Consider the following 22,708-nt stretch of genomic DNA (forward strand, 5'->3'; position numbering starts at 1 on the left):
TTTATTTTTATTTATCTAAAACTGTTGTTTATGTTCTTGTTGTTAATTACCTTTCTCTGACTAGAGAAGTTGACGAAAATTTGTATATTTCCGCAAAAATCTCTATTTTCCAGCATTAGTAAAATGAAAAAGGTAAGGAAAATAATAAATTGTTTAAATAAAAATATTTTGTAAATTTGAATTGATTATTACCACACTCTAATTTGAAAATTAGGGAAACTTCGGAAATTACATAAAGAATTGCAAATTTCTAACGTTATTCAAGAGATTACTCTTAGAAATAATAATAAATTGTCGAGGCAATTATTTTTTTCACTTAAATTAATTTTTCCTTTACTTTAAGTAAAAACTTAAGGTTAAAAATTGATTTTCAACCATATAGAACGTATTTCCAATAAATTAATTTTAAACCAAAAATTTTCTAGAAAGAAATTCAGTTGTACAAAAAAACAAGAATTTTCGAAAAAATAATAAAAGCAACCTAAAAAAAACAATTTTTTAATGAAGTATTTCAACTTTAACCAAATAATTACATTTTTTCAAATTTATTTTCAAACAACAAAATTATTCGTTTTCAACAACAAAAGAAGAATTTTTAACAAAAGACCTGAATTTGAAAACTATTAGTGAAATTTTTAAATTAAAAAATATAAATATTGTTAATTGAGAAAAATAGATTTCTATCAAAGAAGGCAATTTTTTAAATAAAAATACATTGGTATTCGCATCAAATGTCGATTTTATGACTGAAGATGATAAAAATACAATTAAAAATTAAATAGGTAAATTTTTAATAAAAAAAAAATTTTTAACTAAAGAAAAAAGGAATTTTCAACTAAAAAGACGAGTGTTCCATTTAGAAAATAAATAATCTGCCCAAATTACATTAATTTTTAACTAAAATAGATGAATTTATAATGGAAAATGAAATAGTAGTTAAATTTACGGTCAAGAAAACTTATTTTTACAAAAAAAAACATTTTTAACTAAAAAGAAAACTGTTAAATTTTCAGTTAATGGAATTATTTTTAAAGAACATTTTCCTTAAAAAACATTAATTTTGAAGACAGAAAATTAATTATAATCTAATGGTTGGTACTTTTATTTATCAAAGTAGTTACATTTTCAAATAAACAAAAATTGTGAAAAAAACTTGTTGACAACATTTTTGAATTGTTAAGACGAATTTTTCACAAAATAGATGAAATTTTATCCTGGTAGTTAAATGGATTTTTGACCAAAAAATATAAATTTTTAATCGAAAAGTTAAAAGTTTAACCAAAAAAAATCAATTTATGATTATAAATTGAAAGTTTTATAAAGATAATTTTTCTAAACAGACAATTTTTAAACAAAATACGTTAATTTATGACCAAAGTGTTGAATTTCCTACTATACACGGATGAATTACATTTCAGAATGTATTAGTTGAATATTCAGTTCAAAAAAATTATTTACAGATAAAAAAAACAGGGTTTCAGCCCAAAAGAAGAATCTTCAATTTCGGAAATTAATGTTTTATTAGAAAACACATTGAAGTTAAACTAAGAAAGATAAATTTGCAATTAAAAATGAAATAGGTAAATTTTCAGTTAAAAAAATTGATTTTGAATTTAAAAAACATCGAATCTTTAACAAAATCCTTGAATTTCACGCCAAAATAGTCGAAGAAATTATTAAAAAAAAAGAATTTTCGTCAACATTTTCTACAAAGTAGATTAATCTTTTAGCACATAGTTTAATTTGAGAACAAAAATTTGAGATTTTCACCAGGAGAATTTGTTGTTGACCGTAAAAAAAATTAATTTTAACATCATGCATAAACTTAAAAGCAAGTAGTTAATCCAAAATCTATAAAAATTCAACCAAAAAGTCAAACGTTTAACTCAAGAAGATTATATTACAATAAAAAATGTAGTAGATAAATATTCAGGTGCAGAAAATAATATTTAAAAAATTCCAAAAAAAGATCATAAAATTACATAAAAGTACATCCATTTTTAACTGAAAAAGAGAAATTAGCAATCTAAAACTAAATAATCAAATAACCAGTTCAAAGCATGCATAAAAAAATGTTAACCATTTTTTTTTCAACAATTTTTAGTTCTCAAAAAGATTTTTCAATTATACACCAGAATGGTTGAACTGAAAAAGATAAATTTTGAACTGATAAGTGCAATGTTTAATTTTCATTTAAAAAATTATTTTATGTCATTATTATTATTATAATTACCTGTGGAAAAAATTTTTTTTCTGATGGATCAAAAACTTTTTAAATGTATAGTATATAAAGCGCATCTTTATAGAAAGCAAAGAATTCATGGAATTTATGGAATTCGTGAATTTCATAGAATTTACGGATCAAAAGGAATTCACGGAATTTCTATAAAGCTTCAGTGATTTCCTAAACTGATTTCATGGAATTAGCTCAATTCATGGAATTTAGGGAATACAAGGAATTCACGAAATTCAAAGAATTGATGGAATTCATGGAATTGATGGAATTCAATTAATTCGTGGAATTCACGAAATTCAATGAATTCATGGAATTTACGGAATTTAAGAAATTCCACAGATTCACAGAATTCCACAAATTTACAAAATTCATGGAATTCGCGGAATTCAAGAAAATCAGAAAATTCATGAATTTACGGAATTCACGAAATCCAAAAGAATCACTGAAATCAAGGAATTCGTGAAATTCAAAGAATTCAAAGAATTTACGAATCCAAGGAATTCACGGAACTCAGGGAATTCATAATATTTAAGAAATTCGCAGAATTAATGAACTTCACGGAGTTCATAGAATTCGAGAATTCATGGAGTTGACGGAAATGTTGGCATTCACGGTATTCATGGAATACACGGAATTAATGGAAATCACGGAATTCATAGATTTCAGGGAATTCACGGAAATCACGGAATTAATAGATTTCACGAAATTTATTGAATTAACTGAAAACATGCAATTCACGAAATTGTACTTATTCTTCAAATTGAAGAAAATCGTGGAATTTACTAAATTTACGAAATTTAAGGAATTCGTTAAATTTAATGAATTAATAATATTTAATAAAATCTATGAAATCGCGGAATGTGTTTAATTCATTGACTCCCAAGAATTCCTTGAATTGCATAAATTCCGAGACTCCCTTGAATTTCCGGAATTCCTTGAATTCTTTCCGATTCCATGAATTTCGCGAATTCTCTGTATCTAGCGAATTCCATGAATTTCGCGAATACTCTGTATCTAGCGAATTCCATGAATTTCGAAATTCCATCAATTTCGTGAATTACGGGTGTTATGCGGATTCCAATGATTCCTTTATTTCTGTGAATTACGCGAATTTCATCAATTTCGTGAATTCTAAAAATTCCATGAATTCCGAGAATTTCGCGAATTTCTGGAGTTCCTCGAACTCTATAAATGTCTTGAATTACATTAATTCCATAAATTTCATGGAAGCTTTAAATTTCATGAAAGCCATCAATTTCGCAAATTCCTTTAATACCATGAATTTCGCGAATTCCGTGATTTTCGATAACTTCTTCAAGTCCTTGAATTCTATGAATTCCATGAATTCCATTAATTTTGTGAGTTCCTTGAATTCTATGAATTATGAAAATTCCGTGACTTCTGTAAAATTTCATGAATTTCGCGAATTCCATAGATTTCGTTAATTCTTCAATTCCTTCAATATCATGTTCTCAATTTCATCTTACGCTTATAGTGTGCCTCGTGTACCTGAAATTTGGAAATTACTTCGAATCAACCTTTAAAGGGCATACTGTGTATAAAACACCCAGCGGCTTATTTGCGCTTTAACAAAACGTATGAAATTCTGGAAAATGGAACAAATGGCGCCAGTTTAACAAATGACATTTAAACCTATTTTTCTTTGTCATTTTCACATAATTTTGATTTTTATCATTTTTATACGCAGCTTAAGATCAATAAAATCGTTTATTCACCCAAAGTACGGTGTTTCATTTTTCATTGAATTGAAGATTTTATTTTTCAGAATAATACCTTTTTTTGAACGAATACTATAAGACTAATTTTATTTTTGAAGCGCCGTATCTCGGAAGTGCTCCGGTAAAATTTTAAGTAAGAATATCAAAAACTTAAAAAGTTATGAATTTTAGAGTGAAAGAAGTCATTCTTCAATTCTTTCCAAAAAGGATTTTTTTTAACTACTTTAAATTTCAAAAACCGTTGTAAAACCTTTTTCTGTTTAAACTAGATAGATTAAACATTGTTAATTGATTTTATTGTAAAAAAACTATCCCATACCGTCGGCACAGCACATATTTGAATACCTTTGGGTACCAAACACCCAGCATGCTCTTTATGTTATTTTACGGAAGTGTGCCCTTTAAGGGTTAACTGGATTACAAGCGGATTACTCTGGAATACAAGTAGGTCTCCCTGGATTATAGATAGATTACACTGGATTACAGTGGATTACAACATATTACCTTGTCGGATAACTGGGAAATCCACCTCTAAAATGAATAAACAGTTTTTTGAATTGACGTTTATTTGTAACAGAATAGCAATTGATATGTACAATATTTATAAAGTTTGCCTAAGTACTAACAATATGTATATATTTATAATATTTGTTTAAATATACATACATGTATAGTATAATAATCTAATAGGTTAATAATAGCGCAAATAGCAAAACACAACGAGACAATAAAGATGCAATCGTCTCTGGAAAATGCGATTTTGTTTTTCGATAAATATAAAAGACGCACATAACAGACAATAGAAAAACGACACCTCATTAATAAGATTGTATACTTTTCAATATTCACTAGGGTGGGCCAAAAGCTAAAAATCATATTACACCATATAACATCAGTAATCATGTCACATTGGTAATAATATTACATCTTAATGTAGGAGTAATCATATTACATCTTACTACATCGGTAGTCATATTACATCATATACCATCATTACTCATATGACGTCAATAATCATATTACACCCTATTAAATTAGTAATCATATCACACAATACTACTTCAGTAGTCATATAACATCATATTACATCAGTAATAATATTACATCATACTGCGTCAGCAGCCATGTTATATAATAATACAACAGTAATCATATTACATCATACTACATCAGGAACCATCAGAAACGTCATAAAAAGGTTGATATGTAATCAAGAAATGGTTCGAACGTATTTTGTTATTTTATTAAAAAGAACGTCATCAAAATTTCTTAATTATTCCGATCTAAGCTTTTTCAATATCATAACCTTTATACAAGAAAAAAGTTGATCAGCATTTCTTTTACATACAAACATTTTTTTAAAATTTGAAATGAGAAAATTTAAAATAGACTTTACTGATGGTGAGTAATTGTTGAAAATATAAAAAAAATAGTTTATCCCACAAAAAAGTTTGCTGTGTCCATAATTAATGTAATACGATACAATTCCATAAATTGTACCCAAGAAAATTATATCATGCACTTGAAAAATTATAGAAATTTTTTTGTTTGTTCCTTTTGCAACGAAGAAAGTTTTCACTGCAGATAAATAATGTGATATGATACAATAATGTAATATGATGCAACATGATGAAAGATGATGATATTAAATTTCTCCCAAAATTTTTTTGTGCATTGCAAATAAATAATTTAAAATGAGACAATAATGTAATATGATGCAATATGATGTAATATAATATCAAATTTCCACATGAAAAATTTTTCCTTTTTTTTTCTTTTAACGTTATTTACTTTCATAAATTTGATCATTTTGAGTTTTTTTCGGCCTACCCTATTATTCACGTCAAATAAATACTGACTGCAGGATGCAAAAAAAGACGTAAATTTTGGGCGTTTTCTTTTGATAACGCCACGAATATCTAAAATAATTTTCACTTACAGAATATCAAGGCACTGCGTAAGATTCTAGGGCTAGGTGGATATTAAATCTACTATTTATACGTTTCTCGCGCTGCAAAGAACCTTGGGTCGCGCATCTAAAATAAATTGTTCCAATAATTACAATACATGTAAGAATCTCTCATAATTTTTGTGCCAAAAAAACAATTGCGCGCAAAATTATAAAGTCAAGGAAAAACGAATCACAATTTTAAAAATAAAAAAGCGCGGGAAAATGGGATCAAAATTGACATGTTCAAAATCATAAAGATGAGATTCAATATTGAGAATATTTTTGTAAAAAAAAATGGGTAATTTTTCTTTTCTATTTGAATCGAAAATTTCTCTATTTGGAGTACAATTGTACCACACTTAAAGAGAGAAAAGATTCACCTAAATTGGTTCGTTTATACAATTATTTGCATTGGTGAATTTGTACACTTTTTTGTTTTTATTTCCAAAACACGTCTAACATTATTTAGTTTTGGAGATATCTGTGTTAAAATTTATGAAATTCACTTAAGAATAATTCAAAATTTCAATTTGTCTTCAATTTTCAACATTCTAATTAACCAACGAAAACCTTAGAAATTGAAGAAAAAAAAAGAATCTAAGGATCAAATTTTAAACAATAAATATATTTAAAAATGAAAAAAGGAAGGAAAAAGAGACAACCTTTAAATTGCCTTCCTTTTTTCTGGTGCTTATTTATTTTTACTAGCATCCTCTATAGCGCGCTATGCGCTCGTTAAGTTCCTCAATTTGAAAGGAAAAATAATTCTTGATAGAAATAAAAAATTTAATTCTTTTTTTTTTTTATTTTGAAACACTAAAATTCAAACCTAAATAGAAATTTCGGAAAGTGTTATTGAATTTCTTTAAAAGATGCATCAATAACATTTTTCTGATATTATTTAGAAAATTATTTAAAAAATATGTTAGGAAAGATTGCAGTCAGTTTAAAAGATATTCAGAATGTTTAAAAGTTTTAAAGAAATAAAAAAAGATTTTCTATTAATTTTTGGAGCAACTTTTTGAGTTTTAAAATACACTTCAGACCTTAAAAAATTGTGAAATAGTTTTAAGAAAATCTTACAGATTTAAAAAATATTTTTACTGTATTTATGAAAAATCCCGAAAATTAAAATTCCCTGCACTAGAAGATTCGTGAAGAAAAAATATTCAAAATAGAAAATTCCTGAAACTAGAAAATCGCGGGAAATTTAGAATTTCCGAAATAGAAAAATTGCCAATCCAGTTTGGTAATTTTAATTCCACGATTAAAAAAAAATATTTTTTTTTTTTTGAAATGTTACTGGATCGATAATTTTTTTTCGGGATTTTCAGTGTTTCCGTGTTTAAAAATCTCTTTGAACTTTCTTTATAAATATAGTTTTCCAAATGAAAATCCGGAAAAAAAAATTTCCAGGATATTTCGTCAAACAAAAGCCTACAAAATTAGATAAAATTGCATTCAATTTTTCTAGATTTTGTTCGAAATATTGAAAATATTTTCAAATATTTCCTTAAAGTTAAATCTTATTGATAAAAATCATTTTGAAATTATTTAAAAATCTTTCTAAAATCTAGAAAATGTGTTTCACTGACACCATTTTATTTAAATTTAGTAATCTTTATTTAATAAATAAAAAGTTTCTGAGAAAATCTAAGAAATTTAATTTATTTTATGGAGTTCTTCCACAAATTTTAGCGAGTTTTTTAAATCTTTTTAAATATTCCCTTAAAAATAATTTTTTTTTTCATATAAAAAATCATGTTAAATATACTCAGAAAATTAAAAAATGGATATAATCTTTAGAAAATTTTGTTCCTCGCTTGAAATATTTACAAAAGCTTACCATTTTGATGTTCGATTTCTTCCATTATCTACATTTTATTTTTTTAAATTTGCAAAGTCTTAAATTATTGGGAATCTTTTCAAAACTTCTAAATACATCTTAAATTTATTATTGTTTTTTTGTAAAATGTTTTCCTAAAATGTATTTAAAGAAAAGTCACTTACCGTTATCCCATAAATCTTAAAACAATTTTTTTTTCTTTAAACCTTTCAACAATCTTTAAAAACACAAACATATATGCGAAATCTCGTGACCCCAACTTTTTAGGAAAATAATTTTTTTTTAATCACAATGGACACCAAAAGGTTGTTATTTTTTGTTGTATTTTGTCATCCCCATTTAAAAAGGGAAGGAAGAGGAATTTTTTATTTACAAATTTTTTATATTTTTTAATGTAGATTTTAAGCCTGTTTTGTTTAAATTTAATCAGTAGATTTTTTTTTAATTTCCAAGAATTTCGTAATTATATCTTTACTTGAAAGCCTATATCGTTGCAATGCGGCAGTGTCGCAGTTTGAATCGCTTTCCCTTAATTTGGTACTTTACGTCAGGCCTGTCCAGCGAGGTGAAATTCACTCAAATCCTAATTGTACACTTATCTCATGAAGTAGAATTTGAGTAGTTTTTGAAAAAATTCCTCGGATTTCTCCTCGCTGGACGAGCCTGGTTTATGGTATTCGGTGGTCCCTATTCGATATATCACCGAAAGAATTCGTCACTAAACTGTGCGGCTAGATCCTGGCAGTATCGGAAAAAGTCCATTGGAATTGGGATCGGAATTGAAAATCCCCTTTTAGTATCAGTTAATTTCAGTTACGCAAACGAGCACCGTTCTTTGGAGACTGCTTTCAATTCACAAGCCCCATTAGTCGGATTTATTACCGAAAAGGTTCGTCATTAAATCTTGTATCGATTGCGCAATTTCGAGACGAGAGACCTTAGAGGAAGTTTTTACTCAAGCCAAGAATCATTTCTCGATTCTGATTTTCTTTGAGTAATTTCTTCAATTTTTACGTGATGAGATTTTCAAATTTGGAAGAGTAACGTGAGACAACTCGTGATTTCTCCCAATTTTTTTCAGGGCGAAAATTTGGGTGTCCAAAAATAACTAATATTTTTTGTATTGGTAACTCCTGTTTTATACTTGTTGGAAAAATTTAGTGTAAAAAATCAAATATATTAAGTGGATGTTAAAAAAATTGTCTTTTTTAGGACACCCCAGTGAGGATTATTGATAATTAGAAAGATTTTTTAACTTTAGGTTTGATTTTAGGAGAAAAATATCTTTTGATGCAGAAGAATTATCATCACTGGGGTTGCGCAACACGCTACTACCTCTCATTTAATCAGACTGGATTTTGTGCATATCTGCACCAGGAATGCCCATTATTATTGGTCTCCTGGTAAAGTAATTCTCAGTCATCGAAATCGTGCCGAAGTTTTATATAAAGGCAGGTTCCCAAGACGATTCCGAAGACCTCGAGGACTGAAAGTCCCAAACCAACAGCTCCAAGGATGATCAGATGATCCTTCGTGGTTTCTAGGAATTTGTATATGCAGCCCTATAACGAAAAAAGTGTTAGATTTAATCAGTTGTTTTTACAGCTTCCTTCATTTAAAAACTAGTTTTTTGGACTCGAGGCGAAATTCGAGACGAGGCTAGATTCAATAGGAGGCGAGATTCAATACGAGTCGAGATTCAAGACAATGCGTGATTTGAGACGAGGCAGGATTCGAGACGAGACTCAAGAAGATATTCATGGCGAGACTTGAGACGAGATTCGAGACGATACTAGTGATGAGATCACATTCGGGGTAAAGTGGAGATCAAAGGAGGAGGGACTTGTCAGTAAGTTAATGTGACTTAACACTGCCTCAGACGAGTTAGGAATCAATTGACCTAAAGTCCATGATACTATATATTTTCAATTATATAATAAACCTTGTGAATCGTTTAATCAATATAATACAGTATAATGAATTCTAAGTCAATTAAGTTTCAAGCCGTGTAAGGCTGGGCTTTCTCAAATTGCCTTACTCAGAATTCCAGTGAAGCAGCTCAAAATGAATCAAGTTGTTCAAGTCTCCCTTTTCTGATCTTCGCCTTTTCCTCCCCCTCCTCCGCTCCTTTACCCCTCATCATATATTATTACGAGTATCGCACCGAATCTCGGCCTGAGTCTTGTCCAAATCTCGTCTCGAGTCTCGTCTCGAATTTTATTGCGAGTATCGTTTCCAATTTCGCCTCTCGATTTGTTTTGAGTCATAAAAATTAAGTTCTAAGTCGTTTAAGGCCAGGCTGACTATCATTATCTTACTGACAATATTTGGTTTCAAACTATTTAAAATTTTATTGATACGTATAAGAATTAAAAAAATTGTAACACAAATAAAACAAAAGGTTCTAAACACTAATACGAGTTTTAAAAAAAATCTTTAGAATTCTAATACTTGGGTTAATTAAAAACTTTCAGGTAGTCCTTTATTCTACCTGCCTCATATCCATTTTAATTGAACCAAATATCATAACTGTGTAGAATATTTTTTGATCTAGCATTAATGATCAGAATTTTTTTTTGTTTACCTACCATAAACGTGAAGAAGATTTTTTAAATATTATAAGTATTAGCCATGTGTCCAGAAAGAAAAAAACAATATTTTTTACAAAAAAACTTTGAAACTTACGAAAATAATTATTTTAGCAAAAGTTTTTGAAATTTAATCTTGTCTTACTGCCGCTTCTTAAGATAATTTTGGACTCTATAGGAAAATTTTGTTTAATTTTGAAAATTAGACATTTTTCATTTTATTTGTACACCGTATGATCATTTCTGCTTTCAAAATCTCTATAAAAATTTCATTCATTCGTTGCTAATTCCCCCTTCCACACTTTTCTTTCCCTACGCCGCTACATTTCGCTACTCTTCTGCCCCCTTTATAATATCGTCTACTTCCACCTTCTAATATCTTTTACTTCCTCTCACCTAATTACCCTCACTTCTGCTAGTTCACTTCCCCTCACTTCCAAAACTTCCCACATTTTCTATAATTCTCTTCTCTAAAACGAACACCTTCTACTTGCCTTTCCTATTATTCTCTACTTCATCTTACCTCATTACCCTCAATTCCTCTAAATCTCTTTTCCTACTTCCTCTCCACAATCTTTCCTCACTTTCTCTACACCTTCTAATTTCAACTACCTTCCTACCCCGATTCTCCTTATTTCTCCTACATTACTCCCTTTATTACACCCTATTTCCAACTTTCCCTACTCTCACCTTTGCTACTTTCACACTCTTGCTCTCTATCATTTTTTGCATTCACTCTCCTCATTTCCTCTACTCTTTCTCTCCTCGTTACCCTCACTTCCCCTACTTCCCTCCCCTAATTTTTCCTCACATACCATAATTCTCCTACTTCCCGGCCCTAATTGCCCCTACTGTCACTTCTTCTTTTTTTTAGTCTGCCCGCACTTTCATATCCTCATTTTCCCTTACTGCTTGTACTGTATCTTCCCTTATTTCTCCTTAAAAAATTTTTTAAAATTTCACTCGAATCTTCTAGATTCTTTTTTCAATTTTGTTATTTTGCCAAATTGAAAAAATATTCTTTAAAATATTGTACATTCTTTTTTAGCATGTAAGAAAATCATTTAAAATGGTCAAAAATTTGGTTAAATTTTTTTAATCACATTTCTATAATGTGATTTCATGAATTTAAAATTTTCCGAGGAATTTTAAGCAATTTGTTGCATTCTATGGAAACGTATGAAAACTCTTTAAAAAAATTTGAATTTCAATTGGAAATATCAGAAGTCTACATTTTTCTTTAAAAATAATAATATCTTTTCTAATAGGAAATTAATTTTTTAATTTAACAAAAAATTCTAAAGATCTTTTAAAATTATTCAAAATTTTCCTAACATTTTTTTAAAGATAATGCATGCTTAAGATCTTCTATATTTTTAGACCAGAAATTTTAAAGATTTTTTAAATCTGCTAAAATATTGCCTTAAAATTCTAAAAAAAAGTCTACATGTTATTAAATAAATTCCTCTACTTTCACTACGTCTTTTCTCTAATTTCCCCTCATTTTTCATTCCCTCATTTTTCCTACTTTACCTTCTTTCATTCACCATAATTTTCCGTACTTTTTCTTTCCCGATTTCCCCTAATTTCCTTCCCTACACTTCCGATATTTCCCCTCTCCTCATTTCCCCTTACTACTTTTACTTTATCTTCTCTAATTTCACCTTTCTACCTATACTTTAACTTCTCACATTTCCTCCAGCAACCCCTACTTTTCCTCTCAGTCTCATACTAACTCCCTAAAACCCCTCTTCCCTCATTTCCTGTCACATCCCTTAGTATCTCTTCCTCACTTCCTATCACATCTCCTGTTTTTCCTCCCCTCATATCTTCTTACTTCCCCCACTTTACCTCTTCTATTCATCCATATTTTCTTGCTAACTCTCTCTCTCTTTATTTCCCACCAATTCCTTTATTTTTTTCCCCTTATTTTCCCTCGCTGCCTCTCCTTAGAAAAATTAAGAATGACGCAAAATGGGCAAAAAACGGCCGTGGACAAATTGAGTTTCAGAAGACAATTATAATCCGATTGTAACTTTTTTAAAAATGAAAGCTAATAAAATTTCGCGTGGAACTGTCATGGCCGATTTTTAAATTTTGGATTATTTTGTTGTTTATTTCATAAAAAAAATAAAAAAAATGACTTTTGAAGTATACCAGTTTTTGAAAAATGCTTAAATTCAATAAAAAATACCCAGAAAACTGTAAGCAACTATCCAAAAAAGATGTCCAATTGCAATGCAAATGTTTCAAAAATGTATTGCATTATTTATAAACAAATAAGTGAATGGCAATGGTTTTGTTGGTATTGGCGGCGTTTCGTCACTTAATTCGTACTAAATTTCAACAATTTATGGATAAAAAGAGTTTTTTAGTTAAACTAATAAATGTTAATAAATAATTTATTATTTTAAAAGCAATGAAAATTGCTAAAAATATCCATATCAGGTATTTTTTATGGAAAAAATAAAGTTTTTTCTATGGAATCGATTACATATTACTGAGAAATAAAACCGAGGTATATTATTTGGCCACTCAATAAAAATTAATGATTTTTTGAACTGGCTTAATTAACAAATGCACTACTCGGCTATTTCTGTAGGTACAAACTTGATTTTTCGATGCAATTAACAGTAAGTAACCAACTTATACATTTTTAAGAACATTTCGATTACAGTAAACAATTGATTATTGTAAAAAACAATAGTTTAAACAAATTTGTATAATTTTATGTATTTCTAAATAAAATACCGCTTTTTCACGGAATTAACAGCAACAAATTCAGCAATAATTTTTTGCTATTAATCGATAATTAACATTTCATGTATGTTTTACCAAACATAATTAACAAATACATTATTAGGCTATTTTTCAGCATATTTTTTGGATAGTTGCTTTCAGTTTGCTAGGTATATTTTATTAAATCAAAGTATTTGTTTAAAACTGGTATACTTCAAAATTCAATTTTTTATATTTTTTTTATTAAATAAACAGAAATTTAAAAATCGGCCATGACAGTTGAACGGTAAAGGTTTCTACCCGGCGCTACAAAGCCCTCATGAAGAAAATCATTTTAAACTGAATTAAAATGTTTATTAAAATAATAAGCCACTTTTTTAACCATATGGTTAAAAATGGAAGTGTATAGAATAAATTCTGGAATAATGAAAGTATACCTTATTCTTAGTCCCCACTTTGTCTTACTTTATTTTAAAATATGGCCATTTTACTACGATGCAGAGACTACAACTTTAACTTTGATTTATATGTAGATTTTTCATCCAAGCTTAGTTTTAGTGCATGTGTTTTCTTATGAGATAAATTTTTCATTTTCAGGAAATAGGGTTCATAGTTCTTTACTCACCGTATATTGGATGTTCGAAGGATGGTCCCTTCTTCCACATAAAAAGCTTGGTGTCTTGCAACAGCTGTCTGGTACGAGGCTCCCATTTCTTTGGACCTCCTCATCCATGTGCCACTCGCTCCCTAACCAATCCTCAAATCTCATCGCACCACAGCACTTGAACTGAAATCACGACATTATTTTTACTTACAATTTTTCGTTCAGTTTTTTTTTCAATTTAAAATTTTTAACATTGTGCGCCCCATTCTTGAACTAATTACTCTTCCTTTAAATTTAAAATTAAATTTTTCTTGAGAGAAAGATCTTTCTCTTTTCGCTCCACTGGGAATCGAACCACAGAATTTCTGGTTTCCAGTCAGGTGCTTTTCCATTAAGCAATTAGAGAGATCGGAATAACCGATTCATCATAACAAATTTATTTTAAATAATGACTTGTACCGTTAACACCTAGACAAAAATTAGCGTTATTTTCTTGACTTAAAGTTCTTATTCTGATCTCTCTAATAGCTTAATGAAAAAGCACCTGACCGGAAATCAGATCTTCTGTGGGTCGATTTTCAGTGAAACGAAAAGAGGAGCATCTTTTTTTCAAGAAAAATTTAATTTTAATTTGAAAAAAATTATTTTTCATCTAGTCTGATTGAGACGTGAACCATTTTCTGTTATTGAAGTTTCTTAACTTGATCGATATTTTGGATTTTCTGCCTCCGTGGATTTGGAGGGTAATCTACTGTCGGTAAAGTATCATTCGCTGATAATACAATAGCTTCATTTTAAATAATTACTTCTACCATTGAAACCTAGCTAAAAATTAGCGTTATTTTCTTTGAATTAACGTTGTTATCTTGGTATCATTAATAGCTTAATGGAAAAGCACCTGACCGGAAATCAAAAGTTGTATGGTTAGAATCCCAGTGGAGCGAAAAGAGAAACTTCTTTTCTAAGAAAAAATTTAATTTTAAATTTAAAAATGAATATTTTTCATCTAGTCTGATTAAGACGTTAAGCATTTTTTTATATTAAAAATTTTCAAATTGATCGATATTGTGGATGTTCTGCCTCCATGGTTTTAGAGGGTTATCTACTGTCGGTGAAGTATCATTCGCTGATGATATAACAGATTCATTTTGAATAATTTCACTAATTACTCTTTCATTAGAAAAAAAACTTTATCTTTCAGGGAAGTGACTTAATAAACTTAATAAACTTAATAACTATAGCGAAAAAATTCCTGTGAATTCAATATAAATAAAGAATTTTTTCTTAATTTACATACAATTCTTTAAAATCCACAAATAATTTTTCTTATTAACAAAATATAGCTTTCCGTGTAATATTATGCGATACTGCATTCCACAGTTTATTTTAACTTTTAAAAACACACACAAAATACATTTTCAAGGTAATTCTAGATTAATTATTCATCAGGGTGGGCCGAGAAAACTCAAAATTCATTAAGAATAGCACATAAATCCTTTTTGTGATATTATGAACAAATTCAAAGATCAAACATTTCTCACCATTGATCAAGTCGAATACAAATTAAAATCTTTTTTTATTTTTATGTATTTGTGTATAAAAGAAACAAAAATCAATTTTTTGTTATGTAAAGCTTCTGGCAGTAAACTACCTAAAACCTGAAGAAAAACGCACTTTTAATAATTTCTACTTGAATTGGCAGAGGTAAAAAAAGTTTCTATAAAATTATATAAAAATGTCTTCTAATAAAAAAATGGTAAAATGGCTCACGTTTTAGGATCCCCTAAAAATATGGTTTAAATTTTTATTTAAAGTTAAAAAATGTGTAAGTGTTTTTTAGTTCACTAAGTAGAGAGTATAAAAATTAAAAAAAAAACATTGGTTTTAGAAACTTTATCGAAAAATTATCAAGTGATTTCTTTGCCATTTTATGAAAAATTAGATGTCAAGGAAAAATTTTTTTTGGCTATTATTCCTTCTAATTTCATAAACCATATACATGACAAAAAAATTAAATAATTTTTTTCTATAAAGAGCGGATTAAAAAAATTAAGAATTTAAAAATAATCAATTTACTTGCCCAATAGTAAGAAATCACAACATTATTTTCACTTAAAATTTTTCAGTGATTTTTTTTTAAATTAAAAATTTGTAATATTCTATATCCTATGCCAGCACGAATTACTCTTTTATAAAGTTAAAGTTAAATTTTTTTGGAAAAAAAGATCTTTATCTTTTTTTAATATTAAATTTATATTAATATTTTTATTTTGTTTAGAAACATTTGAACATTTAAATTGTTTTACAAAATTGTTTTTTAGAAACTTGAGATAGAAATTAACAAAAGTGAGTTCTTTGTTATTTCCTGAAAAATAAAATTTCGAAAAAAACAATATTTTTTCTTTAAAGATAAGATTTAAAAAATTGAAAATGGTTAATTTACTTGCCCAATAGTAAGAAATTTTCGTTAAATTTTTTTCATATTAGCACAAAAAAACTTTTCAGTTCTATTACGAACGAATCTAGACATTTTGTGTATTATCGGTCCAACCTATCTATTCATCAAATTAATTCAAATTATGTTCAAAACTTTGTTCAATTAAATTTGAAATTAAATTGACTTTTTGTTATTTTTTCTCAAATTACTTTTTATTCACTTCTCTTTCAATAAATTAAAACAATGAAACCAAGGATTTTTTTAAATTTTGATTTTAAACTGAAAAATTTGCGTTATATTTTAGACAAGGGTTTTCTTAATAGGAAGAAAATTGCTTAAAGCCCTAATTCCCACTGACGTGATATAAAAACAGAATACAACTTTCGGATGCTTTTCATTGCAGAATAATCCGTAAAAAACTAAACCTATTTCTCTTAATTTCATCTATCCAACCCAGCACTAAAGACTTCTCATTATGACTTTATCGCAATAAAGAAAACGCCAGTTTTACTACCTTTTTTATAATCTACTTTTAAATTATTCTTACAAGAAAACGAAAGAGTTCATTTAAAAAATTTTCATGTTAAAATAAAAATCTATAGTTTTTTATTGTCATCGTATTACACAATTTTTATATTGAAATATATAATTGATTTTGATACAAAATTTTGGTATTTCATAATATCTATAACCTAACAAAAATATTATTCAGAAATGAAATAAAAATATAATTTTAGCAAAATAGTTGAATTTTCAACAAACTAAATGAGCTTTTGGAAAAATAGTTCACTTTTAACCAAGCAGTTAAGCGTTAACCCACAAAAATGATTTTCAAGCCTAGAAAAATTATTTTCTACCAAAAATATTAATTTTATATCATAAGACGAATTTTCAACAAAATATATTCATTTTTAACTAAATAAATGAATTTTAAACTGTGAAAGATACGTTTTAAATTAAAAGTAGAATACCTAAATTCGATAGTTGAATCCTCAACTGTAGAGATAAATTTAATAACAAAAAATTAATTTACTTCGAAAATAGAAGAATTTTTCACAAAATACTTACGTTTCCAAGCTAAAAAGTCGAATTAAAAAAGTAGTTTCTTTTAAAACGAAAAAGAATAATTGTTGACAAAAAAGTTAATTTTCAATCAAAGACGATGATTTTTCTAAAAGATAGTTGAATTTTCCACTAATAAAGATTCCCTTTTCAACCCAAAATAGAATCGTATATTTTCAGTTTAAAAAAATAATTCCGAAAGAATTCCTAACCAGTTTAGTTCAACTGAAAAGGACCAAATAGTCGATTTTTTTAACTACAGAAGGAAAAATGTTCAATTGCAAATAGAAAAGCTAATTTCTCAGAAAAATTAACTTTTGACAAAAAAAGAAGAACTTCATGCAGTTTAATTAAATTTTTAAATTAACAATTTCATTTTGAAACACGAAGTTTGATTTTCTACCAAAGTTGTTAATTTTCAACAAAAAATATTGAATTAAAATAAGGTAATTTTCAACCAAACAGATTAGTTTCCTACAAAATTCTAAAATTTTGAAGCCAAACAGGCGACTTTTCTACAAAAAAATATCTGAATTTTAATTTAAAAAATTGTAATTGCATTAAGAATGATACATTTTGTAGAAAATAGTTAAGTCCTTAAATAAAACCGACTAATTATCAACCAAGCAGTTGCATTTTTAACCAAAAAGAACGAATTTTTAACCGACAAATAATTTTCTACCAAAGAGGACGAGTTTTTAACAATATTCATTAATATTTAAACAAAGAGAGAAATCCTGAACTGAAATGAATCTCTAAAAAAATGAAACTTTATTTTTATGTTTAAAATTTTAACACAATTTAAAAAAATTGCCTTAAAATTTACCAGATTCATGTTTAATAATTCGTGAAGTCTTTTTAAATGTTTTTAAACTTTTGAACCTTCTCTTAAAATTAATTTTTCAAAATAAAAAGCCGATTTCAATTTTCCTATTAATAATAATCAAGTGACTTTTATTTAGTTTTAGCTATAAATGAAATAAAATTCAACAATTTTATTTAAAAATTAAAATCCTTTAAATAAAACAATGGAAATTATAATGCTCAAAGTTTACTTTTTTTGTTTAGTCTCCAATATTTAAAATTTGTTGAATGGAAGATTTTCTCAATTATGCATTTTTTAATTAAATTATATTATAATAAAAAAAAACAATCCAACTACTTATTTTTAAACTGTTTGAATCCAATTTGATCAGATCGTTTTTTTCTAAAAGTTTGTAAAATTCCTGGTAAAAAATGAAATAGTGTCGTTTCCCGGTTCTCCCTTTCTCATAACATTTCCGTTTATTTCCCGGTTTAGGTTTGATGAAATTTCGTCTTTTTGGGTTGAAAATTCATCTTATCTGGTATACAATTTTTTTAGTTGACAATTTAATTAGTTTCTTAATAATTAAAAACATTTTGACTCAAAATTTCAGGAATTTCAAATATTTCATGTATTAAATGCAATATGGTAGCAACATTAATCGAACTTGAAAAAAAAAAAAATTCTCCTATTATTTCCATATTTTCGAAGAAAATTACGCTTTTTCCCCATCTTTAAATAAAAATTGTATTCATCAAAATTGGTAACGTAATTTATGGAACCCTAAACATTACTTTTATTTTAACTCGCCTCATTGCTGAACGAATTAGTGGCTTAAATGCGGAAATGGAAAAAGTAGAAATTTCCTGCTGTGAAATAAATTCCATGTTGTCCTTCAAAGAATGAGAAAAAGCAAAATGTTTTTTTCACTTTTCTGCGTAGCCACCTAAAATTTATGTCGCTGCCTCAAATTGTCGCTGTTTCTCTGCTCATGTAATATTGAATTTTCGCGAAATTTTTGTTACACTTTATGCAGAACGGAATAAAAATAAAAATTAGTTTAAACCTGCCATTTTTTCAATAAAAGGAATGTTAATTTTCTCTGCATGAAAGGTAATTGGACGGAAATAGAACGAGATGAGTTTTTAAAACAATTATCCTATCAGCTATTTTTCATTATTCTGTGTAGTACTGGCAAGCCATATGTCGTGGATAAAGCCCATTAATGTGCAATGTTGTTATTTCTTTCAGGTCGCGTTTTTATGAAAAAGTAAATGGCTTCTGAAAGCACCTCTAGGTTCTCTTGTTGGTTAAAAAAACTGTTTGAAATGCATATCGTAACATTCTTTGAAGTGACCGCAAGAGAGTCACGTCGCTTTTCTAGGGACTTTTTTATTCAAAGTTTTTCTCGTATTTATTTTACAATTTTCCAGGATATCACTTCTTTTACACAATAAACCTGAAGTTTGATATAGTTCATAAGCCATTGCTTTTCAAAATTGAATCATTTGTGTTTAATTTCAAACTTTTCAAAGCGTGATAAACAAAGCATCAAATAAAAAATTCAAAGACAAAATATTGGATTCGTTTTAAAAATATTTAAGTAGGCTTTTTTCAACAATATTGTAAACAAATTTTTTAGGTGATTCAAAATAGCATACTTTAACGTTTTACTATTTTTGACTTATATTAGGGTTTCTCAAAGGCGGAGACACAGTACTCCTTCGCTTCCTATATTTTTCAGGACCGCAATAATTCTACTATTAATCACTTAATGAACAAACTTACGGTTATAATTGGATGTAGTGAGATAGAAGGCTATTTCACGCCTAAATAAATAAACAGATCCTTTAAAAATCCTAATCTACTTTCTTGATCCTGGAGCCAGCATGAGTGTTTCCCCTTTCTTTGTATAAGTTGTGACACCTTTTAATACAATTTTATTATTCTTGAAAAAAAGGAGGAAAATCTTTTTGATTCTCTGGAAAATCTCAGTCTTACAATCATTGATTGTATGCCAGCGAATTCATGCCACTAACCATGATTTTAAGTGTTAAGCGTCAGAAAAAAGAGGAGGGATGTTTAATAATTTGTCTGTGAAATTTTAGTTGGTGAGCACTAGGCCTTTATTTTTTCTTTCTTCTATCACATAAAAATCATTGAATGTTTCATTTATTTTCATTTCTTATATATTGATCAAACTGGTCTTTGAGGCTAGGGAGCTATCGAGATATCTCCGCAGAAACAAAGACGAGATGTGTGTTTATTTATAAAGTGAAAAAAGAAAGGACTTTCGAAAGAAATGGCTCTCATCGATGCCCCTCTTACGAGCCCTAGTAGAAACAAATCCCTCCAGAGGAACGAAAAACGGACAAAGATTCAAGGTATTTCCCCAATAAAGAAAGAATGCTGGTAGGACATGGGGTTATCGAAACAACACCAAAGATAATCAAAATAGATTACCATTTGCTGGTACTTTATTCTAAAGTGTCGCTATCCTGACGACCCACCAGCTGTCTACGACAAGACCAGATACCGAAAAGCACGAACTCACTAGGAGCCTCGGAAGTCGGACCTCGAGTGACGAGACGAAACGAAACGGACCTGTGTCGGCATGAGACGTGATTGGCGGTCCCCACTCTAATCTATGAGAACGGGTCTTCTTCATTTCCGCTTTGTGCGGATGTTCGGCGCGTAGGATGGTTTGCGAAACTGCCTATAGAATATGTATTATCGTATCTTGTGTACAGCTTGCTTACGATAATCGTAAGATGAATCTGCACCTTCCAATACATTTGTTATACATGTTTTTCAGAAGCTTGGCTAATTGTCCCTAATTTTTGGAACTAGTCAATCTCCCTTTTCAACTCTTATAATTTTTTGGGTCACTAGACACAGCCTTAATTAGGGACCGTATTTTAATTACGTAACAGTTTAATGGGGAGGGAGGGGTTCAGTGATTTTGTTACTATTTGGTAAGGAAGGTGGAGGGGTCCTTCACTCCTACATTTATGTACGTACTTTTGGGAGAAGTAATTCTAAATAAATTTATTAAAAATTTAACTTTGCGCGCAAAAAAAAACCAGTTGGGCGAAAAACAATACCTAGCCAAGAACAGTTTTTAAAAATAGGCAACTTTATTGTTTAGCGCAAAGCCAGCGAATTTAAACAATCTTGCAAAATTCAAGGAATTTCTATAAGTTTCAATAGCTGTCAAGAGGAGTTAATTTATTATTTGAAATTGTTTTATTCCGTTTATAGAAGATTCCAGGTTTAAAATATTACAAGTTTTAGATTTTGCTCTTTAATTATTATAATGGCCAGGTAAAAATATTCAACCTTTTTTTTTAATTCATCTATTTTGCAGAAAATTAATTTGTTGTTTAAAACTCATATCTTGGTGCCTTATAACTGGATTAAAATCTTTTCTGGATGATAATTTAACTGTTTTTTGAATAATTGAGCTTTTGATTAAAAAATTCATCTATTTTAGTAGAAACTGCATCTTTGTTAGATAAAAAATCAATTGTTTGTTTGGAAAAATCAACAATTTTGTTAAAAAGTAATGCTTCTTAGTTGAAACTTCACTGTTTTAGTAAAAATTCAAGTAACTTTTTAGAAAAATTACTTCTTATTTGAAACTGAAACTCTGATGTTTAAAAGTCAAATTAAAATATTTTTTGGATGAAAATTCAACTATTTGTTTGAAAATTTGTGTTTTTATTCAGAAAATGTATCTATTTTATTAGGAACTGCATCTTTCTTAAATAAAAATACAACTGTTTGATTGAAAATTCCGCAATTTTGTTAAAAAGTCATCCTATTTTTTCTAAATTTGTTTTTCTTTTATCGAAAATTCATCTCTTTTATTAGATATTTCATCTTTCTTGAATAAAAATGAAACTTTTTGGTTGAAAATTCCACAATTCCGTTAAAAAGTCATTCTGTTTAGCCGAAATCCAAATGTTTTATTAAAAATTCAACTGTTTTATAGAAAATTTCCTTGTGTAAAGTTCATATTTTGATGTTGAAAAGTCAACTAAAAAACTTTTTAGATTGAAATGCAATTGTTTTTTTTTTTTGTTAAACTTGTTTTTTTGATTTGAACATGCATCTGTTTTAATAACAATTTTATCTTTCTTAAATAAAAATGCAACTCTTTGTTTATGGATTCAACACTTTTGTTATAAAGTAATCCATTTTGGTTTGGAATTCAACTGTCTTAGCTTGAAGTTTCAACAATTTAGGGAAACTTTTTTTCTTTTACTACTGAAAAATCTTTATCAATTGAAAATTCTTTTTTTTTGTAGTAAAATAAATTTTTAAAATTAAATTTCATCTTTTTTGGTTAAAATATTAACTGAAACAGCTTTTTGTTAAGGATTAATGTTTTAGGTTGAAAATGTCATTATTTTTTGAAATTTCATTTATTTCGTTGAAAGTTCAAGTATTTTGTTAAAAAGTAATCTTTTACGGTAGAAAAGTAGCTTTTTTCTTTAAAATAAATTTATATTATCTCTTATAAAAAAAAATCGATATTAAACATATTACAAGATTACAATTTTGGTATTCGAATGCTAATAGTCCGGAAAAATAAAAAATAGTTTTTAAAAAAATCTGAGAATTTTGAAAATGAATGTTTTCACCCTGTACAGCTTATTAAAAATAAAAAAAATCTTCATTAGTCTCAAGTCCCTTATC

At 27.9% G+C, this 22,708-nt stretch overlaps 1 protein-coding gene across 6 annotated transcripts in view; it reads right to left on the reverse strand.

Annotated features, from left to right (window-relative positions):
* Positions 1-7,672: 7,672 nt before the first annotated feature.
* Positions 7,673-22,708, reverse strand: part of LOC117168895 (CD151 antigen-like) — a 1,043,984-nt gene continuing 1,028,948 nt past the window's right edge. For all 6 annotated transcript variants that reach the window (XM_033354820.1, XM_033354819.1, XM_033354818.1 and 3 more), the window contains 2 exons: positions 13,725-13,886; positions 7,673-9,334 (listed from right to left, as the gene is read on the reverse strand). In XM_033354820.1, coding sequence (XP_033210711.1) covers positions 9,188-9,334; positions 13,725-13,886 — 309 coding nt within the window. In that variant the 3' untranslated portion in view covers positions 7,673-9,187. The remainder of the gene's footprint in view (positions 9,335-13,724; positions 13,887-22,708) is intronic.

The sequence above is a fragment of the Belonocnema kinseyi genome, chromosome 3 (genome assembly GCF_010883055.1).
Source record: "Belonocnema kinseyi isolate 2016_QV_RU_SX_M_011 chromosome 3, B_treatae_v1, whole genome shotgun sequence".
In the NCBI taxonomy this organism is placed as follows: Eukaryota; Metazoa; Arthropoda; class Insecta; order Hymenoptera; family Cynipidae; genus Belonocnema; species Belonocnema kinseyi.